Below are 23,624 nucleotides of genomic sequence, written 5' to 3'. Positions count from 1 at the left end.
CGAACTGGTGTCCACACCCATACATAGTCACCTGGTTGATAGTGGACGCTCCTTCGGCCTTGGTTGTAACGGCGAGCGTCGATATCTTGCTGCGCGCGAATGCGGTTCCGTGCAAGCTGGCGGGCTCCCTCGGCTTTCTCAACGAAGTCGTCAACGCTGTCATTTCCGCTGTTGTCCTGGTCTACAGGGAGCATAGCGTCTAACGGTGTTGTGACGCGACGGCCATAAACAAGCTCGAATGGTGTTAGGTCTGTGGTCTCTTGCACAGCGGTGTTATAGGCAAACGTGACGTACGGCAAAATTTCATCCCACGTTTTGTGCTCTACGTCAACATACATAGATAGCATGTCGGCCAATGTTTTGTTTAACCTCTCCGTCAAGCCGTTTGTTTGGGGATGATAAGCTGTTGTTTTCCGGTGGTCGGTGTGCGTCAGCTTGGTGACTTGTTGCAATAACTCTGCCGTAAATGCTGCTCCGCGATCGGTTATGAGAACAGCAGGTGCACCATGGCGCAAAACAATGTCGTGGACAAAGAATCTGGCGACTTCAACTGCAGTTCCCTTAGGCACAGCTTTGGTTTCTGCATAGCGAGTCAGATAGTCGGTCGCGACAATTATCCACTTATTTTCTGAGGATGACGTAGGGAAGGGACCAAGAAGATCCATTCCTACTTGCTGAAATGGTGCTCGAGGTGGATCTAAAGGTTGGAGGAAACCGGCGGGCTTTGCGGGTGGAACTTTACGCCTCTGACAGTCACGGCAGGTGCGGACATAGCGCTGAACGGACGAATACAGCTGTGGCCAGTAGTACTTCTGTCGGATGCGCGCTAATGTCCGAGCAAAGCCTAAGTGACCGGCCGAAGGAACGTCGTGGCACGCCTGCAAAACTTCCTCACGCAGTGCCATTGGAACGGCGAGGAGGAAAGTTTCCTGGCTGCTCTCAAGATTTCTCTTGTAGAGAACATTGTTCCGCAGGCAATACGTAGCCAAACCACGCGAGAGTCGGCGTGGGACGACAACGTCTTCTCCTTGAAGATGCTGGATGACAGGAAGTAGCTCAGTGTCCTCACGTTGAAGCTCAGCCATCCGCACCACATCGACGATGCCAAGAAACGGTAAATCTTGTTCAGTGTCAGATGACGTCGGGGAAATAGGAGCACGAGACAGGCAGTCAGCATCTGTATGCTTATGTCCTGATCGGTAGACCACCGTTATGTCGTACTCTTGAAGGCGGAGGCTCCAGCGGGCGAGGCGGCCTGATGGATCCCGTAGATTGGCAAGCCAACAGAGCGAATGGTGGTCACTGACCGCTCGAAATGGCCGGCCGTATAGGTAGGGTCGAAACTTGCTAATGGCCCAAACGACTGCTAGGCACTCTTTTTCGGTGGTAGAGTAATTAGCCTCTGCTTTTGTGAGACTGCGGCTCGCGTAAGCGATCACACGCTCTGCGCCGTTCTGCCATTGAACTAGAATGGCTCCGATTCCCACGTTGCTGGCGTCTGTGTGGATCTCGGTGTCGGCAGTGTCGTCGAAATGTGCCAGCACTGGAGCTGTCTGCAGTCGATTGCGCAGCTCTACGAAGGCTTGTTGTTGTTCTTCCGTCCATACGAAAGGTACATCTGGCCGTGTCAGTCTTGTAAGAGGTTCCGCAATTTTCGAAAATCCTTCGACAAAACGGCGGTAGTACGCACAGAGTCCGAGGAATCGCTGAACAGCCTTTTTGTCTCCCGGACGAGGGAAATCGGCAACGGCAGCCAACTTCTCCGGATCTGGTCGAACACCCCCCGGGCTAACCACGTGGCCGAGAAACTTGAGTTCCTGATAGCCGAAGTAGCACTTTTCGGGCTTGATGGTAAGGTTCGCTCTCCTTATTGCAGTGAGGACACTTTTTAGCCTTGAAATATGCTCGTCAAATGTGGTTGAAAACACAACGACATCATCCAAGTATACAAGACACGTCTGCCACTTTAGTCCAGCTAGTACAGTATCCATCATGCGTTGAAACGTGGCGGGAGCGGAACAGAGACCGAAAGGCAGCACTTTAAATTCGTACAGCCCGTCAGGCGTCACGAACGCGGTTTTCTCACGGTCGCCTTCGTCAACTTCAATTTGCCAGTACCCTGACTTGAGATCTAGTGATGTGAAGAACTGGGCGTGGCGTAGACGGTCTAAGGCGTCATCAATCCGTGGCAGGGGGTAAACGTCGCGTTTCGTGACTTTGTTAAGCCGTCGATAGTCAACGCAGAAGCGTAGTGTGTTGTCTTTTTTCTTTACTAAGACAACAGGTGACGCCCACGGACTTGTCGAGGGTTGGATGACGTCATCATTCAGCATTTCTTGAACTTGACGTTTAATCACCTCTCTTTCCTTCGGGGACACACGGTATGGATGTTGGCGAAGAGGCCGCGCCGACTCCTCGGTAACAATGCGGTGTTTTGTAACGGTGGTACGCTGAACTTTCGATGCGGTGGAGAAGCAGTCCGAGAATTCCCTCACAAGGTTTAGCAGCCGCTCTTTTCGTGAATCTGGCAAGTCTGGATTAACGTGAATGCGGCTTCCCAGGTCAGCACAAGCTTTTGCATGTGGTGAAGTCGTATCCATTGTGCTGATATCGAAAAAGTCGGCTATTTCACTGAGGAAAGCGACAGTAGTCCCTCTAGGAACGTGCTGAAACTCATTGCTGAAGTTGGTCAGCAGAACTCGAGAGCGTTTATTCTCTAACCGAACAAGGCATCGGGCTATGCATATGTTTCGTTTGAGCAGCAGCGGGATATTTGCCTCAGCAATACCTTCATAGTCGTTGAATTCGTCGAAAACGTCGCAGGCTACCAAGGTGAACACGCTACTCTTCGGCGGTAACGTGACGTCATCGTCAACAATTCTCAGAGCATTGACGTAACTGCCGTGAGGGTTGCGCGCTAAAGCGTGTGCCGTAGAAAACGTCACTTGCGACTGTTGCAAATCAATCACGGCTCCATTATCACGCAGAAAGTCCAGTCCGAGAATTAGGTCCCTCGAGCAACTCGGCAGTATTATAAAATCTCCGAGATACGTAAATCCGTGAATACTGACTCGCGCTGTGCACCGCCCCACCGGAGTAAGAAGATGGCCCCCTGCCGTACGTATCTGCGACCCAGCCCACTGGGTGGAAACCTTCTTCAGCCTGCAGGCAAGACCCATGCTCATAACAGAGGTGTCTGCTCCAGTGTCAATTAGCGCCATTACTTCTTCGTCGTCCACAGTTACCGCAATGTTTGATGTCACCACTCTTCGCATCCCGTTTGACTGCGTCTGTACATCTTTTTGCTGTTGTCGCTGTCGTCGTAGTGGAGGATCTTCCGTAGAGTCAGCGTCAGCGGCCTCACCTCCGGAGGTCGCTGAACTCAGTTTTCCCGACTTGCAGGACTGGGTGAACGGCGTCTTGGAGCGCCGCGTGAATAGGCTGGGCTCGGTGACCTGTAGCGAGCAGGCGACGACGAGCGAGGCTCTTGTGACCGATGTTCAATACTGCGACGATTCGAGATGAAACTCTCTATTTCCTGTGGTCGCTCGCCAGGTCGTGGACGAGGGGCATTAGGCGAAAATCCACGGAGACCCACACGACGGTATGGACATGTCCGGTAGACGTGTCCGGCTTCCCCGCAGTGGAAGCAAAGGGGCCTGTGGTCGGGTGTACGCCAGATGTCACTCTTTCTCGGTCTTGCTTCGGCGATCAACGGTGAGCTGCGAGGGCGGAAGCCTACCTCCATTTGTTGAGCGTGTCGCTCATTGGGGTAACATACGCTGGTGGAACTGTACGATGGACGACGTCGCACTGCTTCCGCGTAGCTCATCTCGACGCAGTGCCTCTGTTGTGGCGCCTCGGATGGTTGGGGAGCGTGAACGGCTTGCCGTAGCTCGGCGCGTACCATCTCCGCAACGGAGAGCTGCTCTGCAGGTGAAGCAGTCACCTGCATCTTTTGTAGCTCTTCCTTAATGAGAGCTCTGATAAGCTCTCGCAACGCGCTGATGTCATTGCCGAGAGTGACAGAAGTGACCTCACTTGGGTTTACACCACGGTTATACTGTCTGGCACGCTGTTGAAGGGCCCTCTCCATGGCAGTGGCTTCCTCATGGAACTCCGCAAGTGTCGCAGGCGGGTTTCGAATCAGGCCGGCAAAAATCTCTTCTTTAACACCACGCATTAGGTGGCGGACTTTCTTGGATTCGGACATGGAGGGCTCCGCACGCTTGAAAAGCCGATCCATGTCCTCTACGTAGGTCGTCACCCTTTCGTTAGGGCCTTGAACCCTTGCCTCTATAGCACGCTCCGCTGTCTCCTTCCTGTCCTCTCGAGAAAATGCCTTGAGGAACTGCCGTTGAAACTCCTCCCATGACGTAAGCGCTGCTTCATGGTTCTCAAACCACGTTTTCGCGGAGTCCTCCAGGAAGCAGTACACATAGCGTAGCTTACGCTCTGGTGTCCAATCATTGATGACGGCGACCCGGTTGAAATGCTCGAGCCAGTCGTCGGCATCTTCAAAAGCAGCTCCATGAAATGTCTTCGGCGTCTTGGGCTGGTTGATAACCAGGTGCGCTGGTGCTGGCGCGGTGACGTTAGGCGGGGTTTGATTCATAGCCCTCTGACGTTCAGGCAGCAAACCGTGCTGTGGCTCGAGTCCCTGGAGACGACGGCTGGAACGTACGTGCACAGGGGTAAGTTCGGCTGAGCTACTCGATGGACTTGCGTCAGGGGTGCTCTCAGGGGACCGTATCATCTACCGTACCCAGCACCTCCACCAGAAAATGTCACAAAGACACAGGCACGCAGGTACAAAATAGGGCGTTTACTTTCGCAACCCAAGGGCCAGAAATGCGAACACCAGAGCACGCGCACACAGATCTACTTCGTTGTCCTCTTCAGATGCTGGCTACTATAGTTGCCAGCCTACCTTGCGTCAATATGGTGGTTTTGGGACGTTAAGTTCCACATATCAATCAGGATATACACGTGTTGTTATAGTGCCGCAGAGATGCGCAATTATTGCTTTTTAATTGGCAATCACACAAGTATGAACGCTGAATCATGAGCAATGTTGGTGGGCGCTGCGGATGGGGTTGGCCGCTTGGGGTATCGGCTAGTGCCATTTAACGTACCCAGTATTGTTAAGTTAAACAGACAATAGGACAGACAGACAAAATTTTTTTTGCGTTGAAGGTACACAAGAAAGACTATCGTCTTTAAAATTAAAGTCAGTATTGAAGCTACCAATCACGTTCTGTTATTCTATGCTGTAGGATACGGAGTTCTGCGTAGCAACTTTGTGCATCGTAGCTTGTCTGAATATTGTGCATGTACTATAATAAATTTACGTTTGGCAGGCAATTGTATAACATTAGTAGAATCTGACACCGTTTTAATATAGAATGATAAGAATTTCAAGCTTCAACAAAGATGGTGACCACAATAATATTTCTAACAGCACGACAAAATGAGCACACACGCTTTGTAAGCTTCTTTTACTTTTTTCAGAGGAACTTTAGGTTAGCGCACTATTACTGTTTCTTTCCGAGGCAGGTGAAGGGCGCCAAGAAATAAACAGACCCAAGCCTTCTTTGTTATTCCTTTGAAGCTTCTTCTAATTTAGACTTCCTGCTTTTAGACAATGACAATGTAGTGTCGTTGCAGGCTGCCTTCTTCTGTTTCACTATTTCGCCCGTTTTTTTTTGTTCCACAATACTCGTTAGCTGACCGAAATTACCCCTGGTTAAGTTACCTGTCTTTCTTTTCTGTCCGTCTCTTTCGAAAACTGATGTCAGAACGAAGTTGAGACCCAGGCTCATACAATATTACGCACTGATCAAGTTCGGTGCTCAGAGACGTTCCTATCTATTATATAGACATTTATTTCTTTTTTATCTACCCGTTCTTATAATTTATAAGGCGTCAAACTCACAGCGCCTGCAGTTTTATTGATTTTGTTGAAAGAAATCTGAATGGTGTAGTTCCTAAAGACGCGCGCGCATAAAAGTTCGGAAGAAAAGCGAAGTTATAAAGGAGCCTTTGAATATATCTCGGGTTAAATTATAGGTGAGCAGCAGGCCTGCTGAGGCACAGGTCGTCGTCTCCTATTGCTTCGTGAACGATTACGGCCGTTTGCGAGCTGCAAAAAGTTCTTAAAGGCGTGGGGTCTCCTTGCAAGACTGGTCGAACTCAGGTATGTATTCCGGCGTTTCCGACTGCTTTTTGTAGCTGCGTTATGTCCTTTCGAAAATTCAATGTGGGCCTTTCTTTTTCTTCTTTTGTAGACACTGTCAATAGAGAAATAAATAAAAGGAAGAGACAGGGAGGTTAACTTAGATGCACTGGTTTGCTACCCTGCACAGGAGCGGGGAAATAAGCGTCGTATAGAAAATAGAGATAGAGAGATATAAAATAAATTAGGAAAAAAATACCCATGCACACATATGCAGGGCGTTCCGATCACAATCGTTTGGAGAAGCCGTTGAACGCCAGAAGCGCAGGAGCGCCTTCACAACCTTTTTTTGCGACATAAAGTCCTGTCGGTAGCGCAGGATTCTTTCTACCGAAAGAGTCTGGTTGTCCAGTTCGTCTAATGCATTGCAGAATGACTGTCTCTATGAGCATCATTGTGGGCATTCGCACAAAATATGCCAAGTTGTTTCGTCACTGCCGCAATGGTCACATGCAGTTGTGTCGGACATTCCTATGCAGAACGCGTACGCATTGGTAAATGTGACACACAACCATAACTTGCACAGCATGGTAGCGTCTTGTCGGCGAAGTTCTGGAGGAACTCGATTGATTTATTGAGATTTGGGGCTGAACGTTTCAAAACCACCACATGATTATGAGAGACGTGTGGTGGAGAGCTCTGAAAATTTCTGGAGGAATTCGAAGACTGAGAGTTGCGTCTAAGGTACATAATCGTGCGTGTGTGAAATGTCACTCCTTCCATTGCGACTTGATGCGCTTGCGAGCAACCGTGCGGAGTTTCCCTGCAGCGTCAGCTTTGGAGAGCGGAACCGATATTTGATTGCTTTCAGTATGGGTAGAACGGGCAGGTCGATCAACCCGTTCATTGCCAGTTATTCCACAATGACTTGGAAACTATTGAAGGCTATTTCATGTCCTCTCCCAGTTAAATGGTGAGCCTCTACTGAAATCTCGAACACGAGTTGTTCGTACGGGCTGCGGCGTAAATGTGATAGAAGGGATTGCAGTACCGCTTCCCTGCAAATAACTTCAGCAGATTACAGATGTCTATTAACCGTAACAAGCAAGCCTATGAATAATGTACGCCTGTAATGTACGCCTGTAGCATCAATGGTAAAACTGTACCATATGTTCTATGGCACAAAGTTTTGGGCGTCATAATTGACAAGAATCTATCATGGAGCGATCACGTCTCCTCCATGAACAGACACTGTCAAGAAAGTTGCTAAGGGCATTATACTTCTAAGAGTTGGTGGCCGAAAAGTTCGGCTAGAATGATGGTTGGCTTACTAAAAGCAAACTTAATCAACAATTCTGTGCACTAATATGACGCAGTATTTTATAGAAAAAATAATAGAAACTAACATTCCTTTGAATGCGTATCCTGTACCGTGTATAATTTTTGAAAGGGAGTTGGTGGCAAATATCTTAACAGACAAAGGGCACATGATTGTAATGGAAGACAGCAAGGCCCATAATATTGTATTTCATTTAGATCTTATGTGAATTGTTATTTAGTAAGCTCTATACTTTTGGGTAAGCTTGCTCAATTCTGTATTCTTGAAACTTTCGGGTTCTATTTCATTGGGAGGTCACGTATGATTCGCTGTATACGTTTCTATTTGCTGTTTCAATTCATTACCAACATTGTTTTGCTGAAATTTTCTGCACTCCACCTACAACTACAAGAAAACAAAAATACACCGAAGAAAGCAATAAAAAAAACAGGTTGAGTCGAGTACCAACTTTCAAGCGTGCATGGAAAGTGCCAGGAGCCTCGATGTTCCCCGTAAGCACACGATATGCACGCACACCACTTCTCCATTTACACAAGCACGTCGATTCACCATGTAAAGCTTGGCCCTAAGAAAAAAAAAATCCAACCTAGATAGTAATTGGTTGACTGCTTCGCATGAAACCTATTCCCACAGTGTGTTGGATCCGCAGAATTTTTTCGCCCTACGTGACACTATTTGATATCTTCTACCCGCCGGAAGCGAGAAAGCTGATACTCGCATTTACTGTAGTTTTAGGTGCACAAACTCATTTTTATTACTTCACTGCTTCTGTCCGCGAGAATTAATCATGTAGCGAGAATTTTTATGCCTTTATTCTTTTCGTTCGGGTAAATTAGTCATTTACTGTTTGCTACTTCCCCTGCACCAACTTTGATAATATTTATAGAGGTGCAGTGAGAAATCCAGGACGCGAAAAAGCTCAGTGATGCACGGATAGCTTCTGCGAATACAACAACAGCTCAAGATCAAACTGCAGGTCACGTTCCTGCTCATGTCATTTATTTTCAGACTGTACGAGAAACCATAGCAACATTGTCCGTGGAGGGCAAAATGATTTGTGAAGGTGGTCGGGTTGGTTCCAGCAGGTATAACCAGAATGAACGTAACATGGCGTTTGAACTTTCGGGTTGTGCCGAGCACCCACATACCTTCTGCAATTGTGCAGTGGTGTTTGGTTTTAGTTTTAAGCGCGGAGGTACTGCGGTACATGTTATTATTGCCGGCTACTTGGTTACTTGTCGGCTAAACTGCGTGGGCCTCGAGTTCAGCGAATCAGCCTCCAGCTCTTCGCATAAAAACTGAGCGTAATTGATATCAATCTTCAACCGAGCGTTTGCAGAATTGTGTTGTCCCTTAAAAAGTCTTTACGAAGTACCTAGACGGTCCATATTGGTTCCACGTAGCTCTAGACGAGAGCACGCCTGTCTCGTCTCTGGGCGCCTGGACTCCCGGCGCTTAACCTCGCACACGGACCGCCATTTTGTTCTGAACTCACAAGGCATGTATCTGTTGCATCAAGTAAGCATGTCAAGTGACAGGACCCGCCGCGGTGGCTAAGGTACTCGGCTGCTGACCCGCAGGTCGCGGGATCGAATCCCAGCTGCGGCGGCTGCATTTCCGATGGAGGCGGAAATGTTGCAGGCCTGTGTGCTCAGATTTGAGTCCACGTTAAAGAACCCAGGTGGTCTAAATTTCCTGAGCCCTCTACTACGGCGTCTCTCATAATGATATGGTGGTTTTGGGACGTTGAGTTCCACATATCAATCAAGTGACGTCTCTGGGACTTTAAATACAGTGAAGCACATATTCGCACCGCCTTGGCTTACAAAAGCATTTCCGATGGAGGCGGAAATGTTGTAGGCCAGTGTGCTCAGATTTGGGTGCACGTTAAAGAACCCCAGGTGGTCGAAATTTCCGGAGCCCTCCACTACGGCGTCTCTCATAATCATATGGTGGTTTTGGGACGTTAAACCCCACATATCACTCAATCAAATCGCTTACAAAAAGTCGCCTGGGCACCGCTGTCTTTGTATGGGAAAACAATCAGCGAAAGAGCAAGATATTACTAAGCACTCTCTGTGAATATCACAACGTGTCGAAGAAGTTGTGCCGGTTTGGTGTTCTCAGATTGCACAGATTTTCATCGGCAATGAAAAGCGTCGAGCTCAGCCACCACTGGATAATTGCAATCAACAGGAAGAGCTATGAGCTCTGTAAAAGTACACAAGTACACTCACTGTGTGTATTCAAATGTTACGCCTGTTGTTTCGCTTTGCGGCAGTAATTTGCGTACATAATTCCAGCAGTGTGTGGCACCAAATGATTTCCGTACTTTTTCGCAGCCTGCATGCTAATAATGGCAGCTATTACGACTCACGCACGCATGCACAAACTGCGCGCTTTGAGTACACTTGTTATGGCGTACTATATATCGATACGAAAAAACTTGAACAATGGAAAGCATGGATTTTGACTGAGTCGAACTGTGGCATGCTTTGACTGTCACTAGGTGAACTTGTGTGTTGAGCAGGCGTCACTGTATCAATATAAAATCTTGCTCTATCTGGCACTATCGCACCGCGAGTGTGTTCCTAGTGCCATGTATGACTGGAAAATGCTGAAACACATGTGGTGCATGAGCGCAAGCCGGAGTAGGATTCTAGCGCTATGATTACGCCGGCTGAACGCTCAAGTGTTGTCTAGCGACAGTCAAGGTGTGTTTCGGTTTGACTGAGTGGAAAGTTTCTTTCTATGGTGATAGTATACGAACTTGATAAAGTTATTTCTGCAGATTGCAATGCGCGTGCTGCAGACACTCTGAACTGTCAGAAAGGTCTTGTCGACGTTGGTCAAGAAAACCGCAGGAATTCTTGGGCAAATGAAAGTACGAAACGTGTTTACAAGCAGACTCGGGTTGGGAAGTTTCCCGTTTGAAGTGAAGAGCATCTGCTAGAATGGCAGTTCAGGGCGTTGCTTCGCCGTGCTTTTGACAAATGGCGTGACATGCTCCCTAAATATGGCGGAACCCAGTGAACTTGCTATAATCTGGTGTATAGCATTTATATATTCATCAAACTGTTCTTCTCCCTAGTTTCAGCATACGATGTGCAATAAGTATTGCAGTTTTTCGGTTTCTATTGCTTCGTTGTTTGTGCAAGCTCGAGCCACCCTAGATGTCGCTGTTTCTCATATCATTCTACATTTTTACTTTATTCTCAACCGAATGCTCAGGAAAATATTGCATGTAAGCTTTAATGAACGTCAAAAGCTAGAATAATAATATTTTATACCCTCTTTAAAGTTTAAATTGGCTAAAAGCGGGTAAAATGATAGTTCTAGTTTGAAGGTGTGTTTGTAGTGCCTGTGTACCTGTCAAAAAGGTATTTTATTTACTGAAAAGGCTTTCAAAAAGGTGCTGGGTAAAAGGGTAAACACGGCTACATAGCTGCAGATAAGTTGCACTTAAGGGGAATTGCGATTCGAGAACAAAATATGTTTCATTACTCTGTAGCCAAGGACAATGAAGTTTTTGCCGTATGTATAGGTATGTATGCTGATTCAAATGTGTAATTAGTTTTATAGTAAGTTACACAGTTTTGGTTTTGTGCTTTGCCAAATTGCAAAGTATAGGTTGTTCTAGACAAACTTTCTATGCCACTCAACTTTTATGGTTCTGAGTCATTACTGCCACATTAACGGTAGAATTCAAATAACAACCATGAGTGTGCTTTAAGACATTTTAATGGACAAGAAAAAAATGTAATGATACAATCGATTCCTCAGTCTCTACTATTTGCTTGCTTTATTTTCGTAATGACATACAATATATAAACAAAATACTTGCAGCTTTACACGCTAAAGAATATGTGAGCAAAATTTCATCTTAAGCGGGCTATCACAACAACCAAGAACATGATGTCCAAACTGAAGAAGCTGCCCAAAAATGGTTGTTAAGAAAAACGGATTTTAAAGGGATAAGCGATAGCTCGCCTATGCGAAATAGATGTGTTTTTAAGATAAATTTTTCTATCATATGAGCTTGGAAATCACGGTTATCTGGAGTGTGTGGCTTTAGTGAACTTTTCATGCGAAATGGAATTGCAAGCAACGAAGTGACATTTTTATGGGGGACCGGAGACAATGGCCTTTTTTTAATCTTTAATAGTCACCTTGTGCTCTTTAAGAAAAAAAATTAAATTACTTCAACTTTAAATAAAGCATTCAGTATTTTTGTCGTGAAAGCAGAGAAACTAAACTTCTTAAAGCAGAAAAACAAATAAATGTGCAATTTCTGGAAACAAACTGCACTTTTTATCTCGCACTTCTCCTTAGAAAATGCATTCAGTGCATGAAAGGTAATTTTACAGAATATAATGGAATGCAACATAAAAAATGTAATTATTAACAGTTAGAATATGAGGCCCAAAAGCTTTAAAAAAACATACCCACCAGGTTTTACTTATAAGTATCGCATTCTAGGCATATGCATGTTTATGTTATCTGATCTTGTTTTCGGCGTGACAAACATCATATTAATAGAGAGAGTGCTCGGCAGCAGTCTTCTTCCTTACATTTTTTTTCTTTATCATAAACTGTTGTTTGGTACCCATAATTGCGTTCAACTTGCGAGTAGATATGTTTGTAAAGTGTATTTTGAAAACACAGGAGCACACCCGAAAATATGTATGCGATTTCTTGGCTTGCCGTAAAGACTACGTACAAAGCTGCTCAGAGGTTCCCAGCCCACTGTCCCACGTATTGCTGTGGCAGCGGGGTCTAGGAACTCTTCCAGGAATCGCGGGTTCCCCGGCAGCAAGTTTAACCGATAAAATTAAAGTATTAGATCGCGCAATTGTTTGTTCCCTCATTTCCAATTAAAATTTGCCTAAACGAAGGCAAAGCGTCGGCAGGGCACATTGGCGGGAAATCAAATAACGAAGTATTCCAAGCGTGATATTCAGGATGAATACTGAGGGCAATAATCGGAAGAACAAAAGTTGACGGGTGAACGCTGTCGGCAGTTTCGTATTTCAATTTGGTGCATAATCCACTTGAATTACAGCACTGCGGACGTTTTAATGAGTTCCTGAACGATGCGTTCGTGAGAAGTTCGAGCTGTCCTATGATGACCTTGCTTTATTTTTTTTTTTGCTAAATACAAAACGGCTAAGGGAATTAGTTCCTTACAGATTCCAGCAGCATGCGCTGAATCTGCTGCAACGTTTTTGTGTAGAAAAGTAGAAAAGAAAGAGCCCCTCTTTGAAGAACTTTGTAACACCAAAGAAGAGCTATGCTCACGTGTCTACGCTTGGTCGTCTCTGTTGTTTTTGCTTCCCCGCCTTTGGCGTGAGGAGCATCGGGTATTGAGCGCAAGCGGACATCAGCCCCTAAAGCTCCTCTGGGATGGAAGTGAACACAAAACAGATGTCATCTTCAGAAGCAAGCCTTGTTGTCCAAGAAGATGTTGCTAGTCTTGACGCGTCTTGCTGGTTCTCTCTTCTTTTTTTTTTTTTTGCGGATTACTGCCACCCGAAGCTTTCTTTCCTCTCGTGTTCTTACTTTACCGAACGGTCAAACGCGTTTCCGTGGGTCTATCCTGGTCGTCAAGAGTGAAAGTTTAGTCGAAGTAGCTGTACGTTATTCTTTCACTACACTGATTTTTTCGTTCCATCTTTTTTTTTCGTCGTATCTTTCTCTCTTTTGTACCAATGCAAACAACATAAAGATTGTCCTCAATTGTGAAGGCGCTTTGTTATGGGAGACGAATCGCAATGTTAGCTTGATGTTTTGATAGGCTGTTTGAGTTTTCATCGTATTTCGCAGGCTCATTTAGGCTGTACAGCTCCTGCGTTGAGTAGAAGAAATGAGTAATCATCCCGTCAACGACAACTTGTAATACGAACACTCATTTAATGAATAGATTAAAAAGATAGGATGCTGCCATTTACAGTGAAGCTTTCTTTCTTTGCTTCTTTGGGTTATTCCCGTGTGTTCCTCTGTCTTCTAGAGGGAGGACAACAAAAAACAGTTGCCCATGTATCTCTGTGCTTTGCTGCAAAGGACGTCGAAAGACGATAGCCTTCTGTCTGAAAGCACTGCGTGAAATATTGTGTCATCTGGCAGTGATGTGAACAAAGAAATGTTTTTGAGAACTATGTTGGTTTGACGAAAGAAAAGAAAGAACACCCGCTTTTCGTTCATAGCGTTGCATTGTCAGCGCAGCGTATTAAACACACTTTCGTGTCCTTCTTGTCTCTGTGTCGTCGTTTTGTTCTCGCGCTATAACTATCGTCATGCCATACCAACTAGCCCAAGCTGCCACACAGCGAGTCGTATTCGCCAAAACATTTCATCCTGCCTTACTAATTTTGGTTTACCCCAAGCTATGGAGGTGATCTTGAGAGCACCGCGACGTACGCGGCTAGATAGATAGATAGATAGATAGATAGATAGATAGATAGATAGATAGATAGATAGATAGATAGATAGATAGATAGATAGATAGATAGATAGATAGATAGATAGATAGATAGATAGATAGATAGATAGATAGATAGATAGATAGATAGATAGACGGGGGTAGGACAGACAGACAGACAGACAGACAGACAGATAGATAGATAGATAGATAGATAGATAGATAGATAGATAGATAGATAGATAGATAGATAGATAGATAGATAGATAGATAGATAGATAGATAGATAGATAGCCTAAAATACGCAGAGAAATCCTTCGTATTTGAGAGAGCAATTGCCTAGAAACTTACGTGTGGACAATCATGTCCACTGTTATTGTATTTTGATCGATTTCTCATGACTTCAGTCATTCTTCTTCTCTTGGACGTCCAACACGCTTGCTGAAGCATAAGATAACTCGAGAAATGCGACACCAAACAAATCTTGAAACGGAGTCATGTCACGTTCAGCTACGTTTTGCTATGGGAAACGGCTTATGTCGCCTGCTGACAGGAGCAGACTATCAATCAAAGGAAAGAAGACTGCAGAATTTGTAATCAGCTGGAGTGCCAGAAATGAGAAAAAATATGAACTCTTGAACACTCCAGATCTTTATGCCGAAATGGCAAAGTCGTACCATTTGTTTTTTTTTTTTATTTTCAAAACAATCTGATAAGGTCATTCTAGAGTTGGAATTCCTTATATGTTTTTTTTTCGTCCTGTTTCTCATTTTTCTTTTTCCTTTAGCCCTAAGACTGTGTGAAGTTTGAAACAGTATATGTCGCAAGCATGTAAATACACAAAAAAGTCGCAACACTGCGATGGGCGTTATAGTAATGGTGATTGATGCAAAAATGGCTCCAAGAATGACAAAACGTTGTGTGCCAGTGACACGAGACTTTGCATGAAGTATTGTACCTCTTTTTTTTTTCAACTTACTTTTTTTTTGTTGGGCTTGTTTTGGGGCACTAAGCTGTCAGACCATTAGAACCGACGGCAGCGCTTTCTTGTGTTGTGCGTTCCATCAAAGCACCTTAGTAACGTACGCCTTAAACACGACAACCTTTTTGTTTTACGTTATTAAACACCAATGAGCTAACACTAGTGAAAAGAAAAGTGCCCAATGGAACACTTCCGTTCCGTTATCCTGTGGAATAAATAAATATGGTTGTGTCTATATACCTTGTGTAAAATCTGCTGCCATCTAGCGGCTGCCGCACGCATTTCTGGCGTGTTTAGGGCTGAGTGCGCTCCGCTTACGTATCAACCGTACGTATCAACATGCGGCAGCTGATAGTAATGTAAAGCTGACATGTTCTTGTGTTTCGTGTTGCTCAGATTGAGTAAACTGGGATGGTAAAAAAAAAATGTTTGTACGAAAGTGAACTCTGTGTTGCTAGCTTTCTCCGCGGCAGAGGGAAATCGGCAGATCATTCTGTTGTCACGGCTACTGCTTACGACTGACGCCGTGTTTACGTTCGCCCTTTTTAATAGATACGGTGTGTGACATGTATCGGCACTCAACTGTGGACACTCTTTTATATCATAGCGCAACGGGACTGCTTTCAGGCCGTGTGCCTACAGGCACAGAAAAACTATATCCATCTCCGACCTTCAAAGCGGCATCGCAGTGGCTCGCTCATGCTTGCGCTATGGTGTACATTACTTTATTACATTTCGATAACAATGACATTTTAGACAGGTAGCTCGTGCAGGTCATCGATTCTCTGTGAACCCACGGATTGTGCTGCAGTGTGCCGCTTGTATTTTTTTGTGTGTTTGTCTTTTTTTATGGTAGAGTTTAACCAGGTAGCCCTGCGTGGGACGCTTTGCGCTGGTGTGCCAAGTGTCCGACGTGTTCCTATTTTTCGAGCCTATTTTTCAAGCAGTAATTCAGAGGCGTGGCCTGAATGTCCTGAACCCTCTTCTCCTTTTTTGTGCTTTATACTCGCACAGACGAACATATTAGGTTCGCCTAAAATGTGACCCTCCTTCGTAGAAATCCCCCTCTGTGTGCTATGAACTGTTAACAGATACACTCTTAAAAAGTTATTAAAAGGTAGAATCTGCAAGCAAATAGGTAGTATCTGTAGCGCCTATTACCTTTATTAGACCATTATTAACTTTTTGCTACCTGTTTACTACCTATGTTAGTAAACAGCTATAGTAACTGGAATGAAAGAGCTATTGGCCGGAGATCGAGCAGAGTCGCTGCCTGGCGGCAACTGGCCAAAGTGTTGAAGTGTGGACTACTCCGTGCGTCGTCTGCTAGCCACGTCGTGTTTCTATGTGCGCGCACGTCATGCAAGTTCTCAAAATGTGGTTTGTCCGGTCATGTCAGCGCGAGTGTAACTGTTTCTACGTATGCCTGAAACGACGTACGAAAGCATTTGGTGTTGCTCGGCTGCTAATGCATTGTAGTAGAATCGGCGAGTGCAACTTTTCAGGGAGCTGTTTACTGTCGTCGTACCCTCCATTCACCAGAATCATTTCAGAGTGGGTGCCACTTTCTGTCTCAAGCTCATCGCCAAATGCTCTTCGTATCCTCCCCAACATGAGAACTAATAAATGGTGTGTGAGTGCAACGTTTTATAGCTACTAAGGTTGTAAAAAAAAAAAAACCTCGGTCATGCATTTGCGTGCTGTTCATAGGTGTACAACTACGGCACTGTAGTGACTGTTGTTTATCGATAATGTGAGGAGCTTTGTTTGTGTTTCTCAGGCCATGGTACCAGTACACAGAAATATTACTGTCACATAAACTGTGACACTATTTAAACTGGACTCAAAGCAGAGTTACCGAGCGCAACCATGTGCTCGGATTGAAGAACGATTCAAAGAGCCCAAACATCTAAAAATCATTCAGATGACATGCCTTATAAGTAATGTCAAATAATTTCACTAAAATTTCATCTTTTTTACATTGTCTGCAGTGTCTGTGTCGCGTTGTTAGTAACCGATGGAAAGCAGTGATCACTTTTTATCTGCAAAAAAAAAAAGAAATATGTTTGTCCCATTAACCACGCCTTCATTGTAGCACTGTCATGCACGTAATTCATCGATAAAAGTTTTTTGCATGCTGAACTGTTATACAAGATTTTTATATTTTTACTGGTGAACATGATCGCACACGAGCTAAACGTAGTGCAGCGCAAAGCGCCGTCAGTCACTAAGCTTTCCTAACTAAACTTATCGATTATCCCACATTTTATGTTGAACAGAATGAGAGAAAAAAAATACGTGCGTATAAGGTGCGAACACTGATACTGGGCTATAATCGCACAGATATGCGGGCTTTTGTACGATGTTTTTCTCTTTTTTGTAGTATGAAGATGACAAAGATGTAAATGAGTACTTCAGTCACGCAACAGCAGTGCGTTGCAGGCGGAACGCCAGCTAACCACGTACAAACAACACAGCAAAGGCGTGATTTAGTGCGAAAGCGTGAAGAGAGTCACCCAGTGCGAGCATTTTTGTGAAAGGCAGAATGCGCTTTGCTCGCGGGTAATATTAACGTTGCATAGGCGTCGTGCATCGATTTAGTATAGAAGAGTGCAGATATTAACAGCAAACTGTAGTCAACGCATTTTATCCGCTGACATTCGGCTCGACGGCACGCAACGAAGCGCCACTGCGTGAATTTATATACGTGCCGCCGACTGCTGAATTTATGTACGTGCCGCCGACTGCTGGCAGCACCATCCGCGCTTTCGCGCGTATGGTGCTGCCACCTATAGCCTGATCTCGCCGCGAATACTGACAGCAGCCATTACTAACTTTTTCGCCCCATTACAACCTTTTTGTACCCGGTTGTTCGCTGTCTAATACAAAATACTAGATGATACCTATTGTGATAGTTTATGAGATGAATTGTCTCGACGTTTCATCTCTAAATGAAAAAAATGGCGCGGACGATATCCATGAACCAGGAAATAACATATTGTTTTAAATTACGCAACTGATATTTGTAAGCGTCATTTAGATATTGTCGAAACGGAAAAGTAGAAGTCAGCGAACCATAAGCGAGTTCTACTCGCTTTGTAACTGACAACTACAACAAACTCATTAAATTATGCAAATTATAAGAGAGGCGAATCAAAATTAACTAGATGGCCACAATTAATCAAGAGTTCCTCAGTAGGGCTTGTTTCTAAATAATGTCGATGTTTATTTGGCGCGTAAAACGCGACAAACGATTATTACCTTTTACCTGCTGATATATTAGTGTGAAACATTGAAATGCACTAAGACAATGCTAATGAGTTGCGTACCTTCTTTACTCCTCTGTACATGATGCTCTTTTGGGGTGCCTTTTTTAATAAATAGATATGACATATAATTTCTGATAAATATGGCTGAATAAAAGTCTTGTGCTACGTCCCTAAACCCACTTAACCAGGTAATGTGATAATCTCTAGGCTCACATTTGTTATATTTCATCCTGAAACCCAAGTATTCCCCTGTGCCAGACACACATCTTCAAAGTAGGGGTATATATACTCCACGCTTACTTCGTACTGTAGCGTGGTGAACTTGTCAGGTCTATGTATTTTTCGCGTTCATGGCATACCCTGCAATATTACCGAAGTTGTGTAGTAAGGAGACATTAATTGTCCGACATGTTCGCAATAGAGAAATAATGTGACAAATTGAACAGGATAATATCGGTTACTACTATTTTTATCATCAGACCTCTAAATGTCCCTTTCCATGGTTGGCAATGGCTAGGGAAGTAACAGTCACTAAATGCTGCAGTAACTGCAAAGGTAGTAGTCAACACTGTCAACACCTTCGCCGTTAATAACTGCGCTTACTACCAGGGTTGTAACATATGTTAGAAACCATTACTACACCAAAGTAAGTACTACTACCTCTTTTTGAAGAGTATACCACAAAATAACATAGTTAACTATGAGTGTACTTCTTGTGTGTGGGGCCTGTTATTCAAACTAAAAAAATGCTGTTCCAGGAAATTTGTTACACTAGACTTCGGGTGAGCTATCACTTGTTGCGCGCTGAGGTGGTCTCGCAAGCATTCATTTGGTGACGCAGTACTGCGTAGCCGCAACTGGTCGAAATTGTAAGGTACCCGTATGCCCAGAAAGTGACGACTTAACGACGAATATTATTGGCATATCGTGTTAATTACGAGCACATGTTCTCCAGAGAACAGCTGTCATTGCTGTATCTTATGAGTTTTTTGTTCTTAATGTCCATGTATCACTGGGGTCATTTTCTGGCAATGTATATGTTGTTATCACTTGACCTATTTAATTTTGCTATACCGATTTCATACTTTATAAGAGCACCAAACCAGAACAATATTTCAGTCATTCCTTTCAATGTTTCAATTAGGTACACTTCTTGTATGAGATATAGTAAGTTTTTACGCTAACACGATCAATACATTTCAAAGCAGCATGCTGTGTAGATTGGACGTGATAATTTCGACGTTCCGTATCCTTCTAACGCTAAGTCTCGTGTGTGAGCCCTTGGATACTGTCAAGCACGTCAAGTTCTTCAAGTCTGCCGCATATAATGGCTTTAACACAAATGTAAAGCTTTTGTAATTTGTAGTTTTGTGAACGTACTGTTCCGTCCAGTGGTTCCAGAAATATTATACATAAAACATCGTTAATTATCTTACAAGCGAACGTAATGACTTGGTGGTGTGAAAAATAGGTAGTGTTGGAATCAATGGCAAAATAAATGAGAGTGGTGACGCAGAGCTGACATGGGCAGGAAATCTACGTGTCGGAGCAAGTGCCCTGGGTACAAGAAATGGTCATGTTTTAATTAGGTGCCGCAGGGCCACCGCGAAACCCCAAGGCTTTGTTACATATAACAAAGCCCTGCTTAATTTCCTATGCACCGACCAACAAAGCGCCGCAGATGAAAGAACACCATTCACGCGAAGATAAAGCAACTTTGGGTCGCACTGTGTTTTTTTTTTCGTTTTCCCGCGCCATTGTAACTTACAAGTCTGCCGAGATGAAGCAACCCGTATATGAAGTTTTTGACGAAGTTTTCTTGAGAGACCTCATCAAGGTGTGAGGCCAAATAGAAAACGCTTCTCTTTGTTGCATTTTTAAATTTTTTTCACATGTTTGCGAAATTTATCACACGTCATTTTGTTGCTGAAACTTTCTGTCTACGCACTTTCTTTCGAAAGGTAGAAGCACAAATGTTAAGCCATGCACCCGTCATCTATGAAACGAAAATTGATAGTGCCAGTTCATATTTATTGGTTAGTTAAAGATAATAAAAAGTGCCAAGATGTCATAGTGCTCTGATAGTATCATCAACACATCATTTTTAATCGTAAAACTCATAAGCTTCTCCCCATGTGTACGAACAACGTCGTACGTGTGTTGTTTACGCTCAAGGGCTAATATGTGATCCTGCAGATAATTAAATTTGCTTTGTTTTACGCTGTGTGACATTGCAATATTGACAAAAAAAGTACATTTTAGATTTTGAAGCAGGTTGGTATAGAGCCTGGCGTCCACACTGCATGATCTTGCCTCACTAATGATTGGCACCGCATCGTGAAAGCATTTACTTATAGCCATGCTGCAAAGCAAGCTAGAAAAAAAAAAATGACGCGTTCGTGGCCGAGCAAAGTAACACAAGTGAATAGTCCAGAATAGTACTGGTGATAAATATCGAGGGCAAAAGGGAGAGAGAGAGAGAGAGAGAGAGAGAGAGAATTTATTCGAGATATGCAGAGAGGTCGGCCTGAGCTACAGTTTCCGCTGGACTACTATACTGTACACCGGGAAGGGGAACTATATCGAGAGTTTTAGAACTATCTATCAGCTTGCGTAAGTGCTGCTTCTCTTCCAAAGCTTCCTTTGTTTATTTTCTCAGGACTGACGGTTTTGGTACTTTTACGTACTCGAACAATCAGAACTTTATTTCCACTGTAAGTTTTGCACTAAAACTTGGCACACATTAAATCTTGCCGCCTCCTGCCACAATATTTAATATGGTTGCCTGCTATGCGAAACTACCTATTGTTATAGTGAATATTTTTCTAGTTATTTATTCACTATATTTTATTATGCATTTTTCTTCGCTTCACAAGCACAATTTTGGTTAATTGTACAAGCCCAAGCATTTTTTATATTCCTACAAAAGTATTTCGTTTTATTATTGAGTAGAATTTGACTAGGAATGTTGGCGTAAAGCACACTTTTATAGATTTTTTTACATATAAAAAGTAGCAAAATTATCACTGCTCTTACGCTGATCTCACATCAATAAAAGTATGCGTTTTATGATGTAGACCAATAAATCTATAGGGCTGAGTACATTGAAAAAAAAAATACTGGCACTTGGCTTCATACCTCAATTCAGGTTGAACAGTCAAGTAGAGGTCAGGGTAAAGCTATAGAGTCTTCGGCCTATAGGATGTCTAGTCACCTATAATAACCACAAGTTTTGGAGCTGTTAAGGTGGAACACTTAGGTGCCTACATTGGAGGTCCGTTCACACAGCCTGTGACCTTAACGCGAGAGACATCATACAGAAAAACTATTGCGAACGACCACGGGAACAGCTGTGGGCGACAGAATCAAATTAAACTTATGTGCGCGCAACCAATGCTTCCTCTGAGATTTACTTTTGAGGATAACATTTATTGTTGCGCAGTAATGTGAACGTGGGCGCACTAGATTTTATGCCAAACTATGAACGTTTGCAGCCTAAGAATGAATCTAAGCTCAACCAGCTTGGCCGTGCTATGAAGGAAGTAGTTCAGAAAAATCGGCACGTGTGGTGATGCTCCTACGGTATGCAAGGCGAATACAAACGATGCAACAAAGATGTTGCAACTTGGCCGTGCTGGATTGATGTTACGCGATAAACACTCAAACTGCCTGCCCCTTCGGTATACTTCAAAAGCGAAACGATCCAAAGCCTCCCCTGTATTGAATGTCGGCTGGCGAGAATGACGCTGAGACGCATAGGTGCAAATAGCAGCTTAAAATACATTATTTTGGAAGAAAGAATTACAACGAAAAATTTCTTATGGCTGTTGCCGGTACGCTGGTGCCTCAACTATAGTTTCAGCAAACCACTGAATGTTGCCTTTATGATTGGTTATTCATAGTTACTGTGCCATAGAAAAAAAAGTGACCACGCTCAGACGCGCATTTCGCACACTTTTGGTAGTTATTTTCACTTTTAGGAGCGAAGCTCCTGAAGCTAACTCCATGTCTGTCATCGTCGTAGGTCTTCCGATTATCTAAACACAGGTGGTGTTCATATCGTAAACAGAGTGTTCATAGCACACATATAGTTTTAAAACAGATTGTACTCTGTCAAAGCATCTGTCCGTCTTTATACTGTATAGTCCGTGACTTCAACATAGACATCATGGACCTTAGGATTAAGCTTCACCCCATCATCAGCATTCACCTCGTGCATCTGCAGCCATTGTTATTCTTAGGCTGCCACCGACTATGCAGGCGCAGCTGCTGGGGCAACATGTTATGCTGGCGGCGCTACTTGGCGGCGAGGAAAGTGATGCATGGTTCGTGCTGTCCGGACTCGCGAGGATGGCTTTAGAGACGACCACTCAAGTGCGCCACAACGGAAGACCTGTGCGTCTCTGCTCGTGCTTAAGCATCTGTACGAGCATGATGCCGAAGGTAAGGGGATTCCGAAGAGCCAAGCTATAGATGCGAAACAGCGACGGGCGTGAAGGGCGGAATACGTTAATGCGTGTGCAACACGAAAAAAAAAGGGTGCGCATAAGCCGTAACAAATTTACACTCCTAATACCAATTATAACTACTACGCATCGCAGCTCATCTTCACTTGCAGGAGTTCAGCGATGTTTTCGCGGTCTCGAGGTTGTACCACCTGCCGAACTTCTTTTTTTAACGTTCGCTAAAGTGAGATTGCACACCATCACTTCTCTCTCCTCTTTTAATAAAGGAAGGTTTGTACTCTGTCGAGTTTGCTTTCGACTGCTTCCTTGTTTTATAAGAATAGGTACTTTACTCTGATTAAGCGTCCTTTTGCGATGACTTGGTTATCAGAATTATGTGCACTCAAATTTAGGCTAACCAAAAAAAAAACAAGCAAGTTGCGAAGGTTACCGTTCTGCCTGCTTCCCATAACGTCTTTTATCATTTTATATTAGACGGATAGGACTATATATATATATATATATATATATATATATATATATATGCCGTTTTGAATAGCTCTACACTGACTCATTATATTAGTGGCACCCTTGTATCTCATCACTTTTATGTTGCCAACAGTGCATTACCGCGTTCGTGATTGACATAAAATCTGTAAATCTGTGCTTTGAGTGGCCGAAGAAACCTATGACTTGTTTTTCTTCAGCGACGTTGGTAAATACTGCGCATGAATGAAGTATGAGCAAAACATTGTTGTTATTATACGGCTACGTGTGTGGCTGTTACAATTCACGCAACATGAAAAAGCCGGTCAAATATTTGTCCCTTGAACACTTATGACAAGCAAGAGAAGCAAAAGTAAACATCTCTTGGCAGGAAGAAAAAAATAGTTTTTATGGTTTTCTATAAACATACGGAGCATTAGAAAATTGCGAAATCCTTAAGCTTTGCCTTTAAGAGTTGAACGTGAGAGCGATGTCCCGTCCCCAAAGCGT

At 43.9% G+C, this 23,624-nt stretch overlaps 1 protein-coding gene across 1 annotated transcript in view; it reads left to right on the top strand.

Moving 5' to 3' along the window:
* Positions 1–22,656, top strand: part of LOC142767097 (uncharacterized) — a 290,153-nt gene extending 267,497 nt beyond the window's left edge. The window contains exon 3 of the mRNA XM_075868322.1: positions 22,444–22,656. Coding sequence (XP_075724437.1) covers positions 22,444–22,656 — 213 coding nt within the window. The remainder of the gene's footprint in view (positions 1–22,443) is intronic.
* Positions 22,657–23,624: the final 968 nt, after the last annotated feature.

The sequence above is a fragment of the Rhipicephalus microplus genome, chromosome 1, assembly GCF_043290135.1.
Source record: "Rhipicephalus microplus isolate Deutch F79 chromosome 1, USDA_Rmic, whole genome shotgun sequence".
In the NCBI taxonomy this organism is placed as follows: domain Eukaryota; kingdom Metazoa; phylum Arthropoda; class Arachnida; order Ixodida; family Ixodidae; genus Rhipicephalus; species Rhipicephalus microplus.
The sequence above is the reverse complement of the archived record's forward strand: the minus strand, read 5'-3'. Positions and strand labels throughout refer to the sequence as shown.